At 46.2% G+C, this 20353-nt stretch overlaps 1 protein-coding gene across 1 annotated transcript in view; it reads left to right on the forward strand.

Moving 5' to 3' along the window:
- LOC119390700 (neurofibromin) overlaps positions 1 to 20353 on the forward strand; it is a 171247-nt gene that overhangs the window by 9883 nt on the left and 141011 nt on the right. The window contains exons 4-10 of the mRNA XM_049415148.1: positions 1709 to 1777; positions 3595 to 3710; positions 5541 to 5647; positions 5737 to 5804; positions 8948 to 9023; positions 10331 to 10434; positions 14615 to 14680. Coding sequence (XP_049271105.1) covers positions 1709 to 1777; positions 3595 to 3710; positions 5541 to 5647; positions 5737 to 5804; positions 8948 to 9023; positions 10331 to 10434; positions 14615 to 14680 — 606 coding nt within the window. The remainder of the gene's footprint in view (positions 1 to 1708; positions 1778 to 3594; positions 3711 to 5540; positions 5648 to 5736; positions 5805 to 8947; positions 9024 to 10330; positions 10435 to 14614; positions 14681 to 20353) is intronic.

The following is a 20353-nucleotide window of genomic DNA, read 5'->3' on the forward strand; positions in this document are numbered from 1 at the left end:
AAATTCACAGGCATAGAATGGAGTTGGCAGACACAGGGCGAGATGCCGCTATAGAGCCTCTGCATGCTAGCATTAGCATACGTGTAACATAAGTGCAGTGACACGCCGCTCTGGGTAATATCAGGGCAGATGTGCGGTGGCATTGATGTGGGGGAGGCGGGCTAATCAGAACAAATGCAGAACCAAAGGAAACCATATTATTTACAGTGTTTATGTTGGGGGCCCTCCAGGCAAAATGTTACCATTGAGCGGACCTGGAGACCATATAGAAAGCAGCTTTAGTTGTACATACAGAGAGCATGCAAAAATTGAGACTTATCGTAACTAGCTATTTTGAAATGACACCAATATTGTACAAGGTTGGATACAAACACAAAGTTGTATAATATTTTCCATGCACGTTCAGCACATATGGGTGTACTGAATGCGCACCCTACTCATCTACCTTAGTAAACAGAACTGCAGTTAATTAGAACATATTTTCCTGGGCCTTTCATGTTCCGATCAACGAGATTTTGACTACGCGGTGAAACAGTTTACTTGTGCTTTAGGCGTCTCCGCTCATTCAGCAAGGTTATTTTTATTTTTCGGCTTGAATTTACAAAGTCAAATACTTAATGTGTGGAATCGTACTATTAATTAGGGCAAGTGTCTGATAGGCGATGACATATATTCTACAATTTTCAAATATTTTGGGTGTTGGTATTTGCTTGTTATGTGACATAGTTAATTTACGTGTTAAATTTTCTGAATGGAGTGGTGCTGACTTTTCTTGACGTGGGGGGGGGGGGGTTTCGGTGGTAGTGGGCCTTCCTCCTGGATCTGCAAATAGGTTGATAACACATAGTTTGCCATAGTTAAAATTTGGTTGCAAAATGCAGTGGACACAGTGCTATGTACTACATAAAAAAATGAGCCATATGTCGGCAATGTGCCTTATGAAAGCCAAGCAATGTCCAAGTTTGTTCAACCCAATTAACATTACTGCATTGTTAGGTTGCTTTGACTGGAACAACTGAAACTGTATGTAGTATGCAGCATTTCCCAAGCATCGCTCGGTGATCACTCTGAACTGAAGTTGCACACCTAGCTAAAACATTTAGCTTGAACAGTGTTGCTCATTTGCCTTGTGTTCGATTGCATGTGTGCCAAAGCTAAGTACTAAGTGTATGCTGTCTTTTTCTGGGCTTCTTTTTTATTTAAATAAACAACTAGGAGGGACACTGAGTTTGTTAAAACTAGCAAGGCATTTCTTTCTTTTTTTTTTGGCTGAAGGGTAACATGATGCTTGTTTACTGCTAAGCGATCAACTTGTTCCAGCCAGAGATTGCCAAGAATCTGACTATTGAGTGCTAGTGCATGACCTTCACGGTTGCTGCTAGTCTCTACGTTTTGCTTTTTTTGTTTTCTGGTTACGGAGCTCTTACTCAGCATGACTCTTTTGCATATTAAAAGCTAGTATGGCCTGACATAATGTTCCTTTCAAATGTCTCTCTAATATTATTAATGCAATGCCCTAGTTTGAAAGAAGTCGGCAATGTTGCATGCTGTGTTCCGCAGCCACTAGCTCTCTATGCTTGGGTGTTTCTACTAGCTGCTGTTTGTGTGGTCGGTGTCTGTCGGTGTCGCATGTCCGGGGGTCTATCCTTCCGACTGGGTCTGGGGACCTCGTTTTCAACCGTAGATCTCTGCGACTCCACTTCCACAGCAACCTAAGGAGACGACGCGGTACGACGAGACCATGAACGTCAAGGCACTGCTCCGCGAGCTCTGCCAGGTCAGTTGATGATCGTTTTTTTTTTTTTTTTTCACTTTTTGCCTGGTGCATTACATAAGGGTGTTTCAGGGAGGAGGGTTGTTTTCACTTACTTCGTTGTCATTAGTTAGCTCATTTAGGCTACCAACACTTTCGCACAAAGGCTGCAGCTAACTGTTGTCTCGGAATACCCTTTTATGGATGCACATGTGGGTGGAGGTTATTGGGATTTAACAGTGTTCTTCATACTGAAAGCTGTTCAATTAGCATGCAAGTTCACTTGACCTGTGAAGAAAACTCTACTACACTATGAATACTTGCTTTTAAAGTGGACTTCATGTTTAACCAGTTGTCAAAAATGAGTACGTCTTCAGAGCTTATTTGCTTCACTGTGCATTTGTCACACATCTCTCATGTTGAAATGTCCCTGCTTGCCGTGTATATTATAAGAGCATTTTAGTACTGGACCCAATATATAAAGCATTACGGTTATAGGTCCAAACGGATTGTACATGCTTCGCATAAAATATAATTCTTTGTCAACAAGAACATTCAGTCCGTAGGTCATGCTCAAATGTTAACTGTAATGGAGAAGGACGGGAGAGCTGAATCTTTTGGCACGGTATCCTTAGCTAAATTTTGTTGTGCTTGTGATGGCTATTGTTCCAAAATGGCATTTTAATGCTGCTTTATCTCACCTAATGTGCATGTACTGAGAAAGTTCTGATTTGTCGAAGGAATGTTGTCAAAATGACAAATATGCCCAAAATGGTACGGATGCTTAGACACACTCTGGAGTCCTTAAGACAAAGCTTTACTTATAAACAACCCAACGCAGGATAACCATGCGAAGTTTAAGATAGGCGAACTGTTCCCCTTTTCTTTGATAGCTATGCACGTCAAGAGTGAAGCGATGATGCTAAAATCAATTTACTGACTGATTACCAGTGGTGTAAGACAGTTCTCTCTGTATTAGCTGTTCTGGCTGTTTACATGTGTATCTATCAACGAAGAAGCGAGCTGTTTGCTTTGCTTGTCAACTTTGTGTGGTTATCTGAGCATGTGTACACGTGCATGTTTGGGTCCGAACAAGAGTGCTTTGCCAATGTTTTGACAAAGTGACTTTGTCAGTTGTTGCCTTGTCGAAACATTGGCTCTGGGTGAAGACATCCGTCGTTCGAGCGTCGTTGGCTACCACCGCCTGTGCGTGTAGAACGTGCACGCATGTTTACTGTCAACACCGAAACTTTAAGATAGAGTAAAGCATTTGAGGCCATAGTGAGTAAAACTGTGCGATGATTTGTTGCTCGCGTACAGATTAGTACAGTCTGGAAATTTGTATGTCATTTTGTGGAAGTAATGTTTTATCGGATACTGAAGGCCATAAACTATTGAAGTTTGCTGTATGCCACTTATAACATGCAAGCTTTAATTTCTTAGATACGTAGTTGCAACTGTTACAGGAATTAGCAGTGAATTTGATTGTGCTATTCATAGATTTAGCAGTGGCTTGCTATCCTCTGCTGACTGTCTGGTCTCAGGGCTGATGCCTAGTGAATAACGATTAAATGACAGCTACCCATGGTTGGACTGTGTCTTAACAACGTGCACTGCTGGGATGGTTTATTCATGCTTTACTGTTCGTATTGCACTAACGAGGGCAACACCATAGCGAAGAAAAGCGGACTGCTGCAAAAGGACAAGCGATATTCTTGTCCTGATCTGTGCAGTGTTGTCCTCATTAGCGTGACAGGAATTGTTGAGCTCAATCTGTTTGCCCCAGTTGTGCTGTTGAATGGAAGTGGCTCACTGTGTGCCTAAGTGTTGACGCTGCGCAGTTTATCGACATGCCGGATAGCCCCATGGTGGTGCCACTCAAGAACTTGGCCTCCAAGGTTCTCTTTGCGCTGAGCCTCAACAACTTCAACGCTGTCTTCAACCGCATATCAGGCAGGCAAGTGAAACGCGTTTCTTATTTCTCCATCATGGGGCTTACCTTTGTTATCTTTTTTTTCGTTAGTGCTGTATCGCTGCGTATATGTAATGCAATGGAAAAATGCACAACCCCGCGACAGCAGCACGGGACTTATCAACTGACGAACGTATTTGTGTCGCTGCCACTTCTCATGGCTGACGTGCTAATTCACAGTGATTACACGAAGGCAAACGCAAAAAGCTTAAAAAAAAAAAAAAAAAGCATTGCTTCAGTTAGCTTCAGCAGCACTCTTTGAGTATCAGTGACGGCAATGAATGGCCATGAAGAACACTTTCATAATTGCTCTTGCCACTGGTTCGTGCTGCGAGCAGTACATTACCGTATTTACTCGATTCTACCGCGCCCTCGATTGTAACGCGCACCCGCTTTCCGCGACCAAAAAAAAAAAAAAAAGTATTACATCGATTGTAACACGCACCCATTTTTCATGAGAGAAAAGAACAAAAAAAGTCCGTAGGAGTCAAACTTCGCACATTCAGAAGAACAAGTATTTGGGTTTTAAAGAACTAAAGTTTCAAAAAGTAAAACGCAAAGTCAAAAAGCGGGCCTCGCCGCTAAAACTGTCACCACTACGGCGGCGATACGAGTCGCGTAATGGATCAGTCCTCGTCGCTGTCAACATTCTTCGATTTCGGGAAACCGGCCCTGCTTTTGTCCACAAAAACTTTTTCGCGAAGCTTTGCTGTAAAAAATCTTCTGCTTCTGTTTGCGCCAGTCTCGCACGCACGTTTCGGGAACTCCAAACGACCGCGATGCGGCCCGATTTCCGTCCGTCTCTTTGCACATGTAATAACTATTCTTTTAAATGCGGCATCGTGGTACACTAGTCGAGTATTTGGAATCGGCACTTCCATGCCGTCGATGTGAACGCAGAACGGGATGACAATCTCCTCAGCACACGTACGAACTGAAAAAATGGCAGAAATGGCCAGGGCGCGTAGGAGGCGGCCATTTTGAAATGTCGATGGCAATACGATAACCAAGTTTCTTTTTTTTTTTTTCGGTACTCGATTCTAACGCGCATGCGATTTTTGGACTCGTTTTCCCGGAAAAAAGGTGCGCGTTAGATTCGAGTAAATACGGTACTTGCGCCTTATTATGACTGCATATGGCAACAGAGTCTAGATTTTGGCCACAAATTTTTCTGAACCTTTTCCACCAAAGTAGTTACACAGCACTCATGTATGAAGCATTACAGCTTCTCTGAATCTGGCAACAAGGTATGCAGGTGGTGCCATGAGCGTAGTCAAAGAGGGGAGGGGGGGTTGTTTCAGGGGCACGACATCCCCAGAAATTTTCTGAGTGCTGCATGTCCCCCTTTCCCCATCCTTCGGGCCTTCTTTTTCGCCCATGCTATTTACACACTGCATCGACATGTTAAAATGTATGAACAAAAATATAAAGAGTGTCAGTTTGTGGACAAAAATGGTTCCTGTCATAGAAAAATGCCTGAAGATATTGTTTCGGCACGGGCTCTCTTTATCTTATTTACCAGCGGCATACAACGTCCCCCCAAAAATATTTCTGCTACGCCACTGGACAGTCCAAGAAATGCGTGTTACACCTGCGCAATATCACCATGTAACCTCACAACATTTAAAAATAGTGACCTCTAGTGACTAGTTTGGTGGCAAGTCAAGGTCCTCTGTAGTTACTTTTTGTGTATAACCATCTTTGTATTAAATTTTATAGAATGAAAAGTGCGGGTGTTATACGAGTAAATACGGTAGTCCGAGTGCGGTCATACTTGGTCGAGGAACAGCCGACCAGTAGACACTCTCCCTGCAGGCTACACGAGCTCTCCAATGCCAACGAGGAGACGACAGACTTCAGTGACATCGAGCTCATCCAGCACATCAATGTTGACGTGGCCAGGCTAATCAAGCTGCTGAATGGTGAGGAGCTGCACGCCCATTACCTCCTCATTATCTTCTACTCTGTCCTCGTAATAACCTAACCGGTCTTCCTTCTCACATGTGCGCAGAGATCAATTCCAAGTTCCGGTCATTGCGCAAGAATGCCCATCTCTGCCTCATGAGCAGCCTAGAGAAGGTAAGGGGCTCATCGCAAAGTGCCTGAATGCTTGTAATGTGTTCATTCTGCCACATTACATCGTGCTTGTGAAAAATAACTACTGTCAGCTGGACAAGTTGGTATGCTCGCATACTTGGGGAAAAAGAAAGTGCTGACTTTTTCTTCCTTTTGTCTATGTCTGGCAATTAACTTTCTTCCAAAGTATATTAAAAAAAATAATGTTTTCCCCTTTTCTTCTTGGTACTGTAAGGAAAGGTTTTACTCCAAAACCCATGAGTACACTCAAACCTTGTTACATCAACTGGTATATAGCAAACCAACGAATAAAACAAAACAAATTGAATTCCTTTTATAAGCTTCACAGAGAATCGTGTGTTTAAAACCTCATTTTAATGATGTAACATCATGCTGCCAATGTATGTAACAAATGATTACCTTGTGCCTTTGTGCAATCTTTCACCCGTACCAAAAGAAATGGCTGTTACATCGCTTTTCCCCAGGCAATGTGATCAGTTGCCTTGCTAGTGCTTCTTGTGTACTGTGTGCCGCTCAGTCACGGAGGTGTTTATCATCAATCAATCAGTCAATCAATTCAATCAATCAATCATCACAGCACATTAGCTTTTGTCTCCGTCAGTCTTGCTGTTTTGCCTGTTTCACAACAATGTGAATGAGCCAAGGGGAATGCGTAAGCAAAAGACCATCACATTAGAACACAAGGCAGCTGTCGTGTAATGGTCGTCATGTCAAGTGCTAACAAACAAGTTGACTGTTGCATGTGCCAGAGATTCTTTTGCTGTGTTTTCATTGAACTTTTTTTTTTTGCATAAGTGACTCTGTAGTGCTATGGCAAGCCTGAGGCCATCTTTTCCTTTGAATGTTTAAGTAGTGTAGCCACCCAGCAAATACAGTAGAACCTCGTTGATACGTTTGCGAAAAAAAAACGCGGAAAATAAACGCACGATCCGGGAAAACGTACGATTCGAATCCTGTAAAAATTGAGGCTGACAAGGCCATATTGAGGTGCAAGGGCAAGAAACATTTATTTCTCAAAAAACATGGAGGGTCTCTTCGATTTTCGAACTCCTGGCGTCTCGCTGGCAGCCAGAGGTCAGCCAGCTAGTTCCGGTCCTGACCAAAAATAGCGTCGTGGTCACGTGTATTGAAATCCCGAGACAACCCGAATATTGCAAACTCGAACTCTCTGACAACCAGTGTAAACGTGAAGAAACGCTACCTCCGTGTCAGCAGATGAAACTTTGCGCCGCATGAGCGTCGGTTCTTTCTGCATTGCCGCTTGGAAATATGGGGCTAGGTTTGCCGAAGAGTAGAAGTGATATTCTCAAGCATACGCATTTGGGATACGATAACGTCCGCGAGAAAAATCCGCCCCGCTAAAGGCTTAACAAGCTCAACTCTTCGCAGTGCACGTCACAATCGCGGTACAACATGATATGCGAAATCTCGCGAAAGTGATAAGCGTCCCCGAAAGCGACAGATGTTCGTGGCTATCGCATACTACGTCGCACACTCGCGCTGATCAGTTTGCGTTCTGTTTTAATTTGAGACATGCGCTATGTTCGCCGCCACTCGTAATCGCACCATCTCGCACGGCGGAACGGGCTTTAAAAGATAACGCCTGGCGTAATGGCAACCGAAAGTGAAGTCCCCAAGCGCCCGCACTTTGATTTGTCGAGTCCTCACAAAGACGGCGGCGAGCGCGCATCGTCTCGTTTTGGCGTCTGATAACGAGAAACCTTCCAGATATCTTCCAGAACAAATCTTTTCTGGCAGCTTCTGACGGCCCGCTGGTAGGCAGAATTTCCCAGCCAGAGAAATACGAGCAACCCAAAAACGATTGCGCTCCGGGAGAAAAGTGTGGGGGAAATTATCGGCCATATTCACTGGGCACAATGGTGGCGTTGCTATGGTTACGGGTCGCGGCGTGTTGTGCAGCGGTGGCGATACGGCGGCAGCATGTGCGTTTCCGCGGCAAGCCATTTGAAGATTTTGATGGCCAGTGTCTCCACCCGCCTTCGGGTCGGTGTGTGGTTGACAGAGAGTGGCGATCGAGCAATTCGGAAGAGACGCGGAGGGGACAATTGCGGAGGGGGGGGGGGAGGCACTGCTGAGAAGCTGCCGTCGCCGCGCAGCGGCTGTCTGCCACTTCGTGCTTCACAAGTACACGAGAGGGCCCTTTTTGCACATTTGAATGAGAGTTTCTGAGTATAAAACGTATTATACGACCAAAGTTTTCCGCGGTGCTCAACGTTGCTGCCGAATGATCGTATTTTCCGGGAACGTATTAACCGGAACGTATTACACGCAACTGCATTGAGTTATTTTTAATTTTCGCGATTTCGAGCGTAGGAGCCCGGAAAACGTACTAAGCGGGAACGTATCAACGAGGTTCTACTGTACTGCAGTAAAGGCCAATAATGAATATAACGAAATCTCCAACTCCCCCTTGTACTTTGTTATAATGACGTTCGTACCTGTATAATTTTGAGGTGTTTCAATTTTTTATTTTGTCCATTCTTTCTCGTGTTCTTTACATTCTGTGTATTTTGTTGGGCGGCCAATGCCATCGATGTTATTAAGTTAGATCGACTGTTGAGTAAAGTATTGATGCTCCAAATGAGCACTTTTAAATGTCTTGTTAACCTCGTTGAAGGAGATTGTGTTTGACCACGTGAAATAGAACTCTGATGTCTCGACTGTTAAGCACTGCCTGCTTTTCCTTATCCATTCTCAATATGTTAAGGCTGATACAGTTTTGGGAGCAGGTACTATTGAAATGAACACAGTTTCAGGGCTTTTCTCAGGAAGAATTTCCTGCTTTTTCCTTTTTTTAATGAGGCTCTTCCACTGGCAGACAAGGAGTGCCTACTTCTTCATCTGTAACCAGAATTGCAGGATAAGGGACTGCTACAAAAGTCATTTAAAGTATGCAGCCTCTTGACTTCTTACTCTTGTGTACCCCAGTCATGGATCATCAGATTTTACATTATGCCAGAAAGAGATGCATGTATGCAAGGCTGGTTGCCTATTTTAAATCTTTCGTGGAAATTCGTCCAAAGAAGCTCTGTGCTGCTCGCCTCAACATGTTGTTACGAAGTGTGCCATGAATGGGTCTGCTGATACTGTTGTTTTGGTTGCAGGCAATTTGGAATTGGATGGACACCTATCCGCACGAGTTCATGGAGCTACAAAACAAGCCCAATGATGAGCTGGCAGGTGAGCATTGACATCCCTTTCACATTCTGTTATTGGTGCTTTCAGTCGATATGGAAGCCAGTCTGTCTTGCAGGAGGAAAAATGTTCTTGCGTAACTGAACTCTTAAAGAAAGCGTCTGAATGTGCAGATCCTTGCATCAAGCAAAGTCACCTGCTCTTTTGTGAGGTTTTGTTTTGCTATCCATGGTTGCCAATTCAGGCAGCGAAGAAACAGCCTCACTGTGGCCGGGATCAGCCATGCAGTGCTGCTTGCAGGAATGTTCCTGAAATGAACATTTTCAGTGGCACATGGATGCAGGCAAGATTGTTACATTTGTCCTGCAAAAATGTGCCGATTCTGAATGCTCGGTATGTGAGACGTTCGCAGTGGTACCACACACTATAATAAAAGAATTTCCATTGCCTCGTGCAAAAAGACAGGCCTTGTGAGATGACTGGACCACTTAACGATGCGCTTGTTGAATCAGCGCCGAGATTTGTAACAGTTGTGAAGATCGTTGCCCCACTGTTCACTGTACAGTGCTGATGGTCAAAGGTAAAGAAAGGCTCTGACCAAATACAAAAAGTACTTTAAAACCAAATTGTGATCAAGGCCCCCATACGGAAGCTGAAATGTCTTTTATTTTAAAGTACTTTTTGTATTACCATATTTACTCGATTGTAATGCGACCACGATTGTAATGCGAGGGGTGACTTTTCATTGTGTCCAGGTAGAAGAAACAGTAGTTTTGGTATTTGATTGTAACGCGAGGGCCGACTTTAGGTGGCAAAAATCTGGAAAAAAAACTCGCGTTACATTTAAGTAAATACGGTAGGTCGGCGTATTTCTTCACCTTTGACCACGAGGATTCCCGAGCAGACGAGTTTTCGTCAAACTCTTGATTTCACTTTACACTGCTAACGCAACTTGGTGAGCATTATTCTTCACTGTCTTCGTTTGTGCCAGCAGCGCCCCGCCACGGTGGTCTAGTGGTTACGGCGCTCGACTGCTGACCCGAAGGTCGTGGGATCGAATCCCGACCACGGCGGCTGCATTTTCGAAGGAGGCGAAAATGTCTGAAGCCTGTGTGCTTAGAATTAGGTGCACGTTAAAGAACCCCAGGTGGTCTAAATTTCCGGAGCCCTCCACTACGGCGTCTCTCATAATCATATCATGGTTTTGGGTGTTAAACCCGAGATATTATTATTAATTGTGCCAGCAGGGTGTAAGTAGCTGTGTGGTTTTTCTTTCTTTTTTTTTTCTCTCTAAAGTCCCTGATAATGTTGCTCAGACCGCAATAGCGTCTGCCACTGTCCTTTTTTTCCAGATGCGTGCGACCGCATGTTCGATGTGCTGGACAGCTTTGCGGAGAACAACAAGCGGCGAGCCCAGGCCTGGCCCCTGCAGATCATGCTGCTGGTCCTGTGCCCTGTGAGTGCCTGCCTGTTTGTCCATAACATAGTGCCTCGCCGTCAGCTACTCCTCATCCATCCCACAAAGTCCGTGTAGTGGAGTCTGTGTTAGCCAGCCTAAGGAAGGGCTCCTCCTCCACGTTACTCCAACTGTGCAGTATAAATATCATTGGAAGTGTACACCAGGCAAGCCCTGACGTCTTTGTGACAGAGGAGATAATATATTTTAATGCTGACTTATTCGCAGCTATGAATAACGAGAAGGAAGATTGCACTAAATATAGCTCACTATGGAATAGTCAAATGTAGGCTTTGGCAAATATTCGACGTTGTTGTTTTGTTTTTTTGTTTTACTATTAGGTTCAATACCGTTGTATTCACTTCAGCTCGAATTTTCACGTTCGATGTTTTCGAAGTATCCGAAACATACGAATTTTGTCCCCCACTTATAATCCACCTGAAAAGGTGGTTTCACGGCATTGTAACCATTGCTGCAGGGAAGCCACCTTCACAGGCGCACTTGCGCTGCAGTGAAACCACACCTAAAAAGGAGGCATGCATATCACTCGCACCGCAATTTCTTTTTTTTCTTTTCAGGTTTTAGAGAGTGCTGTGTGCTCAAAATATGGTAACATCTAAAATGTACCGAGCTTCACTGAGCACAATGCACACCTCCAAATATGGTAGACAAGAAAAGAAAAAAATGCATGGATAACCCACGGTAATGACACCATACAGTTACTTGTCTGAAAAACAATACTTCAAAAACAAACTCATTTCGTAAATTAAATTGTTTTCTTTTTTGGCAAATAAAGAACCATCCTTTTAAAAATTTGTCAGGCACCAGTATCAAATATATGCCAATCTGAGTATTTAAGATATTTGCTTAAGAATTATTCGATGCTGTTTACTATTCACCTCGGCTTCATTTTGAGCCAGACCAATTGATATTCCGCACTAGTCAAATGCAAAGCTCTGTAGTGAGCCAACTGTTGTTTTTAATGTGAGCCTGTCATTAGACCTAGTTCATCAATGACGTCACCCTCATAAACCTGCGCTTCTCTTGGAGTGTCTTAAAGCGGTCATGAAGCACCCCTCGTGCTTGGTGAAAAAACACTTCCTGTGGAAAGCACAGACACTGCCATGAACAGCCCAGCCAAATCTTGCAGTCGTACGCGGCAAGGAGAGTTTAGAATGGGAGTGGGAAGTTGCCGTTTTATCAGGCGCTGTCTTTTCATACAGAGGCCAGTCCTCACTTGCTTCGGAGCTGACGACGCCCACTGTTTGACGTCGAGCAGCGGGTAGCATGGTATTTAGCCGACATAATTAACGAGTGGCGTTTGAACCAGATGCACTTCTTGCCACGGGGTGCCACAATGTGCCAGTGCCATGCTCCATAGTCTGCTAACATTACACAGTGAGCCACACTTGCACACAAGAATCGCAACGGGAGAGAGCCATCACGTTTCATCATGCGCACTCAAGGTCATGATGCCTACGTGACGTAACTTCTTTCCCCCGTGCCATCCCTTCCTGCTTAGCTTCCAGCGCTTTCGTCGGGACGAGATAAAAGAGAAGACGCTTGAAGTGGGTGACAAACCCCTATAACCACACTAGTCCTTGACAGATTTGAGAAATTATCGTGGCAATTGGTTCATGAGGCAGTAAACTTCAATACTGAGGTTATTTAGTGATTACTGGGAAAATTGGTTCATGACCGTTTTGAGTCTTTCACGCATATGCATGAAAAGCTATTTTTCTTGGGCACACATAGCAGTTTACTTGTTGAGGTGTTTGCAAACTGCCACAGTAAGTGTGTTTTCGTTGCCACTTCCGTAGTGCAATCATATCTCGAGTGGTACATCTTGCTCTGGCTTTCATTAAAAGAACTTGTGTTCATCTCATTACTGATTGGTTGACATGATTGCTGGCCTTCTATGCATGGTACAATGTTTGTGAAATAGAGTAGAGCCAATGGCATGGTCATTGCCATGCAGATGAACCTTTCTTGTAGTCGTATGATGTGAGCACTTTGTCACCATTATCAGGTCAGTGGCCTTCAAGGTTCATAAACAGTCGAGCATGCAGGGGTCGTGTTGCCACTACACAACGATCCTGATGGCTGTTGAAATGATTATTGTAATCTGACACCTAGCACTAACGGGCAAAAACTCGGCTAAGGTAGTGAAAGAAGGTGGGCTGAAGTCTGGAACGAAATGGTATCATCCATAGGGAGTGTTGTCATATTCGCGTAAACATTGCAGATGATACCAGGACTGCTGGTGAAAGCTTGATTTTGTAAAAAAAAAAAAAGTTGTGTAAGAATAATAGTACATAGCATCTGGATTCTTAACAAACTAAGAGTCAAATCTGTTACAGCAGCTTACAAGACATGCGGGGACTGCCCAGTTGCCAAAATACCGTATTTACTCGCATAATTTGCGCACCCTTTTTCGCGAATTTGGAGCTCCGAAAGGGGGTGCGCAAATTACGCGGAGATTTCGCGAGCACATCTGAAATAATGCACAATACATAGTCCTAACACGCGCAATATAATACATTAAAGAAGAAAATAAATTATAGCGCAAACGAACGGTTTTTAACAGAATTAGCATGTACTTTAACCAGCCAGATTCGGTCATGCACGGTCTAGTCAGAATCACTGGTTGAGAAGTCCGACTGAGAATCGTCGCCGCGGCCGCTGTCACCGCTTTTCCAAAGCGCGTCGTCCTTGGTTCCGTCGAGTGCGTTGAGGCGTCTTCTTGAAGCTCTTCATGACAATGCTGGGAGTAACGATGTGCCACGGCACGGCGATACCGGTGGGCCTAAGCTCTCGCATATATTTGAAAAGGTACTCTTCAACGGCAGGAAACTTTCCCTGCTTCGGTCCTCGGAAAGGTCTCCTTCCCGGTCTTGTATTAAAAAGCGAACTTTTCTGCGGCACGGTTCCCGTTTCCGTAGGTAAATTCTATAACAGTTAGCTTGAATTTTGCTAAATAGTTTTTGTAGCCCAGCGCAAGAGAACAGTGAAATAGCAACTGGCTGATCGCGAAACCTAAACTGCCTAAACTTCCGAAATCAATGAAGGCTGCGTCGCAGCGCGGACGCTGAGGAGGAGGGTCAGCGCGGGAAAATGTTGGCGCGACTGGCCCTCGCACGCCTCCGATGCAGAAAGTAGTCCGTGCCGTGTCGCGTGCATGCATTTCACGGCGGGAGAACGCTCGAATAGTTCCGACAACCGGTGAACAGGTTTAGGTGTTCGGGTACGGTTGGTACGGTCTCGGCGGTTTCCGGAGAATAGAACGAAGTAATCGGAAGAAGGGACTTCGCACTCGCAGCCTGTCTTGTGTATGACTGCGCTCGCCTGCTCGGTGAGGGCCGCGGGCCGCGGCCGTCCAAAGTTTCCCCGTGCGCACGCCGGTGAGCTGGCTCGAGCGGGGCGGGGAGCGCAAAATATGCGAGTAAATATTTTTTTTTTAGCAAAGCTGGTTAAATATTAGGGGTGCGCAAATTATGCGAGGGCGCAAATTATGCGGGTAAATACGGTAATGTAGTCAGCAATTGCTACAACTTAGTGAGGAACTTGCCTAATTTAATGAGCACTCCTAACAAAGGGTGAAAGGCACTTTTAATTCGTTTGAAGCCCTTCGATTTGTCTACCATAAAGACTCAGTCACTCCTGGTGGTGTCTTCTGGGCTCCTTGATTGCCATCCGTTGTGTTTGGACATGTAGTCTAGCTGCCCTGTGTTTAAGCTCTACCCTTTGGTTTGTTCGAGGATTTGTCGTGTCCTGAACTGTATCACTCGTAATACCCATAGATGGTAATATAATGTAGGCATGACATTCCAAGCGAGCTATGGAACCTAGCCACAGCTTCATAGGTGAGCAATCTGGCGGCAGTCTTGTCATACCAGGACCGTCGCTATTCTGTGTGACAATGCAAAGTTCTGGAGGGGCAGTGTCACGTCACATCAGATGTACCGTTCTATGATTGAAGGAGTTCTCTCATGTTGTACTCCATTTTTAACCTTTACTGTTTTTTAATGATCGTCAAAAGACATATAAGTGCTAATGTTAAGGGATGGATTACCTTGCGCCTTCGTTGATTTTGATCACTTGTATGCTGTAAAACTGCTAGCTTGCACATTGTGCATCCTAGTGCCCTTAACAATCAGTGTGACCTGTGCCTCCCTTGCAGATCATCTTGGAGGAAATCGTGAATGCTGACTCTGGGGCCCCCTGCTCACCACGCCATCTGAAGAAAGTGAGTCCTAGAGCATCTGCACCGGAATGTGCTACTGTATGGCACGTGCACGCATGTGTCCTCTTACATGTGCGTGATAGAAAGTGTGCAAAAGTGCAGCCATTCAAAAAATGGCAGGGCTACATAGTGTGCCATTGATCCGAATCTTGACCACCAGTCCCAGTTTTTGTTTAAAGTGGCAACTGTGCAGGCAGGACGTGCAGAAGGGAGATGCCACCTTAATTTTTACATACTGCCATATCTACAGGGTCAGGATATGTGCATTTTCATGAAATGATTGCGAACAACAGAAATAAATACTATTTCATTGGTGCTCTTTGAGCGTTTGCATGTGCAAACACAAAAGTGAGATGTAGATAGCAAATTCCTAACCACTTCTATTACATGTAATTGTGCCACATGTTAAGGTTATAATGTGCTCTTTCTGCAAGCTACTACACTTGCTTCTTTTTTTTTTTTTGAGCTTCCTGCTGCCCTAATGTGAACTGAAATATTTTCTTTAACCCTTTGAGGGTTTTCGCCATACATGTACCATTGCCTGTATGTTTAAAATGCGCGCCTTTTTCGATCATTTCTCCGGCTTGGCATGTGCTGCCACACTTCGGGAATATGTGGAATGTTTTTCATGTGCCGATGTCTCTCCATTGAATTTTTTTTCTTTACAAAGCGGTGCGCCGGCTTTCATTGCGCATCCGAGCGCGCAAGCACACGGTTCGGCTGGTTTCGGTTTAGTCCTTTGGGTGGTTATCACTTCTCGAGCCCGCAAAGCTGATGACTGTCTGGTTTCTAATCTCTCAAAGGGTGACTGCTTATGACTCTCTTGTTTATTGCTCCTCCGGGCGTGATTACATACGTTTCCGTGTGGCTGTGGTATGTTTGCAATGTGGTATGTTTGCAATAACCATAAAGCTACACATCTTGACCTCACTGCACATAAGAGCAAGGATATGACTATGGTACAGCCCAAGTTGACGGATTTACTTGAACAGGCACAGCAGTTGTGAACCCTTTGAGAGTCGAATTTTTTTGCAAAATGCACTCCAAAAATGTGTATTTTTTTTATTGCTGAATTAAATTCTTCAGACGATTCTATTTGAGAAAAGTTGTCTAAAAAATTTTTTTTCGTGACCGTAAGGTGACAAAAAAATTAGAGCTGTGCGAATAGCAAAATTTTGGGTGCGAAGCGAATTCGAATAATAAAGATTGAGTGCGAATCGAATCGAATAATTTCGAATAATTTTCGAATATTTCTCAAATATTTTTCGAATAATTCGAAGTGAAATTACAGAAAAAGTTGCAGAGAATCCCTAAGTATGTGCTTGTGAGATAGCAACATGAAAGTGTTTCTTTTTGCTAGGTTGATGAAGCGCTAGTGCGGTCATATTTCATAGTTGTCTTTCTTATCAAGAATGAGGCAATGCAGAGGCCGAATGGTATTTATGTACATGATTTGGTGCAACCAAAGTGTTGCCGACAACACTTTACACGTGATAGGCAGAGATTCCATTTCCTCAGCCACTCCTTCTCTTTCAACTTCTGTGGAAGTTCAACTGATGGGGCGGACAAGGGCATGGTTCCTTCAAGTCCGAGTTCCAAATCTGCCTCGTAGACGTCGATCTATAAGAACATCTGAAATTTTTGATGCTAAAAAGCTTCGGCTTCCTATTTTTCGGACTTCCTGCCCTAATTTCAGGTGCAAAACAGCATTAATTGAGCCCCCACCTCTGCCACATCTTTCATCTCCATGTTGAAACCAGCGTTTTCTGGAGTTATTACATTTGCGACCGTAGCAGAGCTTGAAAGGCGGCTTTTCCGCAATACGGGGGTGTGATGAGGTGAAGCATATTGAAAATCTAGGGACCACTTCCAAACGGACGTTGACTGTCTCTTGGCTCTTGGTTCCAAGATGGCGGCGGAGGTGCTGTGTTCGTCGCGTCGTCTCCGCGACTATTGAACTTCCCAAGCAGTTGAAATTCCCGGAGGCCACTGAGATGAGTGGAGCGCCATCGTAAACGTTCAGGCGACTCATTCGAACCAAAATTTTTGGCGAGTCGAAGTTTTACGAGCAACGAGAGCCCCAACCCGCTGGGCGCTGCCGACGGGAAGGTTAGGCCTACACCAAACGCCGGGGCGCCGGAGACCCACAGGCGGCTGATGCGTCGTTCGTGAGCCGCGGAGGCAACCCAACCCTGGTCGCTGCGATCACCCGAAACCCGGACAACGTCGCCCTTCTACCAAACACCACAGAAAATATGGAAGATGCGCCCAAGACACAAGACGATGCCCCAATGGACGAGGCCTCGCCGGAGCCGTCTCTCGTACTCCCGGAACAGGTCATGCATCAAGAATATCAATGGCAAACGGTCGTCTCCCTTCATCAGCGACGCCGCCTGCGAAAACAACAAATCTCTGGCGAACAGGAACCGGGCGAGCGCACTTCTACATCGAAAACCACGCCGGCAGCGCTAGCCCTAACCCGGACGCCAGACACCGGTGAGCCATGCGAGCACGCCGAAGTTCCCGACAACGCAGACGCACGGAGTAGGCCCCGCCAACGCGCGCCACCGCTCCCGCGCGCTGATCTGAAGGTCATAATTCGCCCGAGCCCAGGGCTGATCGTTCGAGAACTGCGTTCCTATCAGGTGGCCAAGGCGATCATCCAAGCCACTGGACGGGCGTCAACATGCAAGGGGGAAGACTTCATCGTCCGCCTGAGACGCGGGTTGAACATCATTATCGTGAGCACCCCTCACGAAGCTACGGCGGCTACACTCGTGAAAATTACGAGCCTCACCTTCCAGGAACGGCCACACCCTGTGAAGGTATATCTGTCAACACCCAAGGACCTGTGTAAAGGTGTCGTGCACGGCATCGACGCGGGCACCAGCGAAGAAGAGCTTCTAGCAAATCTTCGGGTACGCACACATGGAGTTCGCATCGTGCGAGCCCGCATGCTCGGACAATCGCAGACGGCACTGCTCCACTTTGAGGGCCCCCAACTGCCTCAATTGGTCTACTTCTATGGAGGGGAGATGCCCTGCCGATGCTACCAGCCGACAAGGCAGTTCTGCCCCATCTGCCGAACCCCCGGACACCGACCAGACGTATGCCCCAACCCAACGGCTCGAGCATGCGACGTTTGCAACCTTCCAAACCCAGAAGCCGGTCACACCTGCATTCCGAAGTGCGCCCTGTGTGGAGGGCCCCATCTCACAGCCGCAAAAGAGTGTGAAAATAAACTAAAGCGCATTCAGACCTGGCCAAAACCTGCCACCACCGAGCCGCCAAGTGCCCACCGATCTCCGCCACGTGCCATCACCGAGCCGCCAAGTGCCCACAGGTCTCCGCCAGCTTCCAGTTCGAGATCTAAGTCCCGCTCACGCCTCCAACCCAGGCCTCAATCCCAGTCACCGAAACGACGATCGAGGTCGATGCCCCAGCACCAGAGGCAGGCAGCAGCCACCGCAGCACCCGATGACAATGGGTTCTCGCAGCACCAACAGAATAGGGAAGCCTCCACCACGGCAACCGATGCCAACAAAGACAGGGTAAGCCGGACAGCAGCAGCTTCCCACTCGCACCAAAACCAACAGCCTCCACCATCCGCAAAATTCGAACAGGAACTCGCGAGCATAAAAACACAGGTACAAACACTCACACAAGAAAACAGACACCTCAAAGAACTAGTGACACAACTCACACAGAAACCACAGGAAACAGTGCCACACCAAGCCATCACTGACCTGCAGCACCAATTCGAGGCCATCCGCACCCAGATGCAAGCCTTCATGGACGACATTCGCACTCAGCTGGGACAGCTGACAAAGACTGCACTTAACGGCGCACAGGCAGCAGTTGCAGAAACAGAAGCACCTAAAGACAGCACGGCCAAAGACAAGATTCACCACACGGAACTACGCAATAGACTACGACAGAACCTCCACAAGATAACCTCTACGACAGGATCAAACCACATACCCCAGACTCAAACAAAAGCAACCACGTCTAAACATGCCTAGACCACGCAAGCAAGCCAAAGAAAACTTAGAACTCTGGCAATGGAACTGCCGCGGGTACCGAAGGAAAAAAGGGCTGCTGACACAACTGATCGCTCAATCTTCAAGGCCACCAGGGGTCGTCGCCCTACAAGAGATCGGTACCCGACCAACACTTCAGGGATATGAAGCATATCACTCGAGTCAAGATGACAAGTGGAAGGTAGCCACGCTCGTGGATAAAAACATCACAACTATACAACATAAACTGACGACAACATAGACGTACTGCATGTACTCCTCGAACTCGTCTACAAAGGCAACCAGAAACAAAGTGCTTTCATTTTAAACATCTATAGCCCCCCACGTCAAAGGCGGGCTACCATTGCCAAACTCTTCCGAGACACCCTTTGCCTCGCCAAAGAAAACCCACTAGTCATTATGGGCGACTTCAACGCGCAGAACATGCTATGGGGATACCAGAGGCGTGACTGGAAAGGCCTCCAGCTAGAGACAATGATGGAATTGTGTCAACTCATGCTCATCACAGACCCAAGCACACCGACAAGGGAGGGAAACAGTGTAACACGTGACACAACACCCGACCTCACTTTCATCACACAAACCACACGAGCCGAATGGCACAACACACTCGAAAACTTGGGAAGTGATCACTACATACTGAACATAACACTACAGACCGGACGCCTACGCAGGGATATTGGCACAGCCAAATTAACTGACTGGCAAAAAATGAGGGAAGCCCAAGAACAGCATGAAGAGACAATCACAAACTTGGAAGACTGGTGCAACAAACTTTGTCGACAAAAAGAACACCACACAAAAGAAATAGTCAGAACAACAGAAATCCCGGAGGTGGATTCCCATTTACTACATCTGTGGGACGCCAGACAAGGGCTTATCCGCCGCTGGAAAAAGCAGAAGAACAATAGGAAACTGAGGACACGCATAGCGAAAATAACAGCGGAAGCGGAAGAATACGCCATGCAACTCGCGTCGGCGAACTGGTATAAATTCTGTGACTCCCTGGACGGCACCCTGAGTACAGCCAAGACATGGCACATCCTCAAAGCCATCCTTGACCCCACCAAGACCAAAGGAGAGGGACACAAGGCCCTGGAGCGCTTACTACACACCTACCCAGGCAGCCAACAAGACCTCGTCGACGCCATCAAGGCCAAATGCTATGGAGATCCTGCTCCCTCAGAGCCATGCACAACATCATACGTGGGACAACCGAACCCAACAATGGATGAAGCTATAACTGAAAATGAAATGAGAGCAGCTATCGCAGCTACTACCCGTAACACGGCGGCGGGCACAGACCGCATCACAAACGCCATGATAAGAAATCTCAGCGACAAGTCCATCTCTGCACTCACAGCCTTCATCAACCAACACTGGGAACAAGGCACGGTGCCAGCGATGTGGAAACACGCAAGAATAATGATGATCCCCAAACCAGGCAAGAAGTTGGCAATCGAAAACCTCAGACCCATTTCGCTGACATCCTGCCTCGGCAAGGTGTACGAAAGAATCATAAACACAAGACTGCAGAAGCACTTGGAAGATAATAAGCACCTGCCCGACACCATGTTCGGTTTCCGTGCTGGCCTGTCGTCGCAGGACGTACTACTGCAACTCAAGGAAGAGGTTC

This window comes from Rhipicephalus sanguineus, chromosome 4 (assembly GCF_013339695.2).
Source record: "Rhipicephalus sanguineus isolate Rsan-2018 chromosome 4, BIME_Rsan_1.4, whole genome shotgun sequence".
Taxonomy (NCBI): Eukaryota; Metazoa; Arthropoda; class Arachnida; order Ixodida; family Ixodidae; genus Rhipicephalus; species Rhipicephalus sanguineus.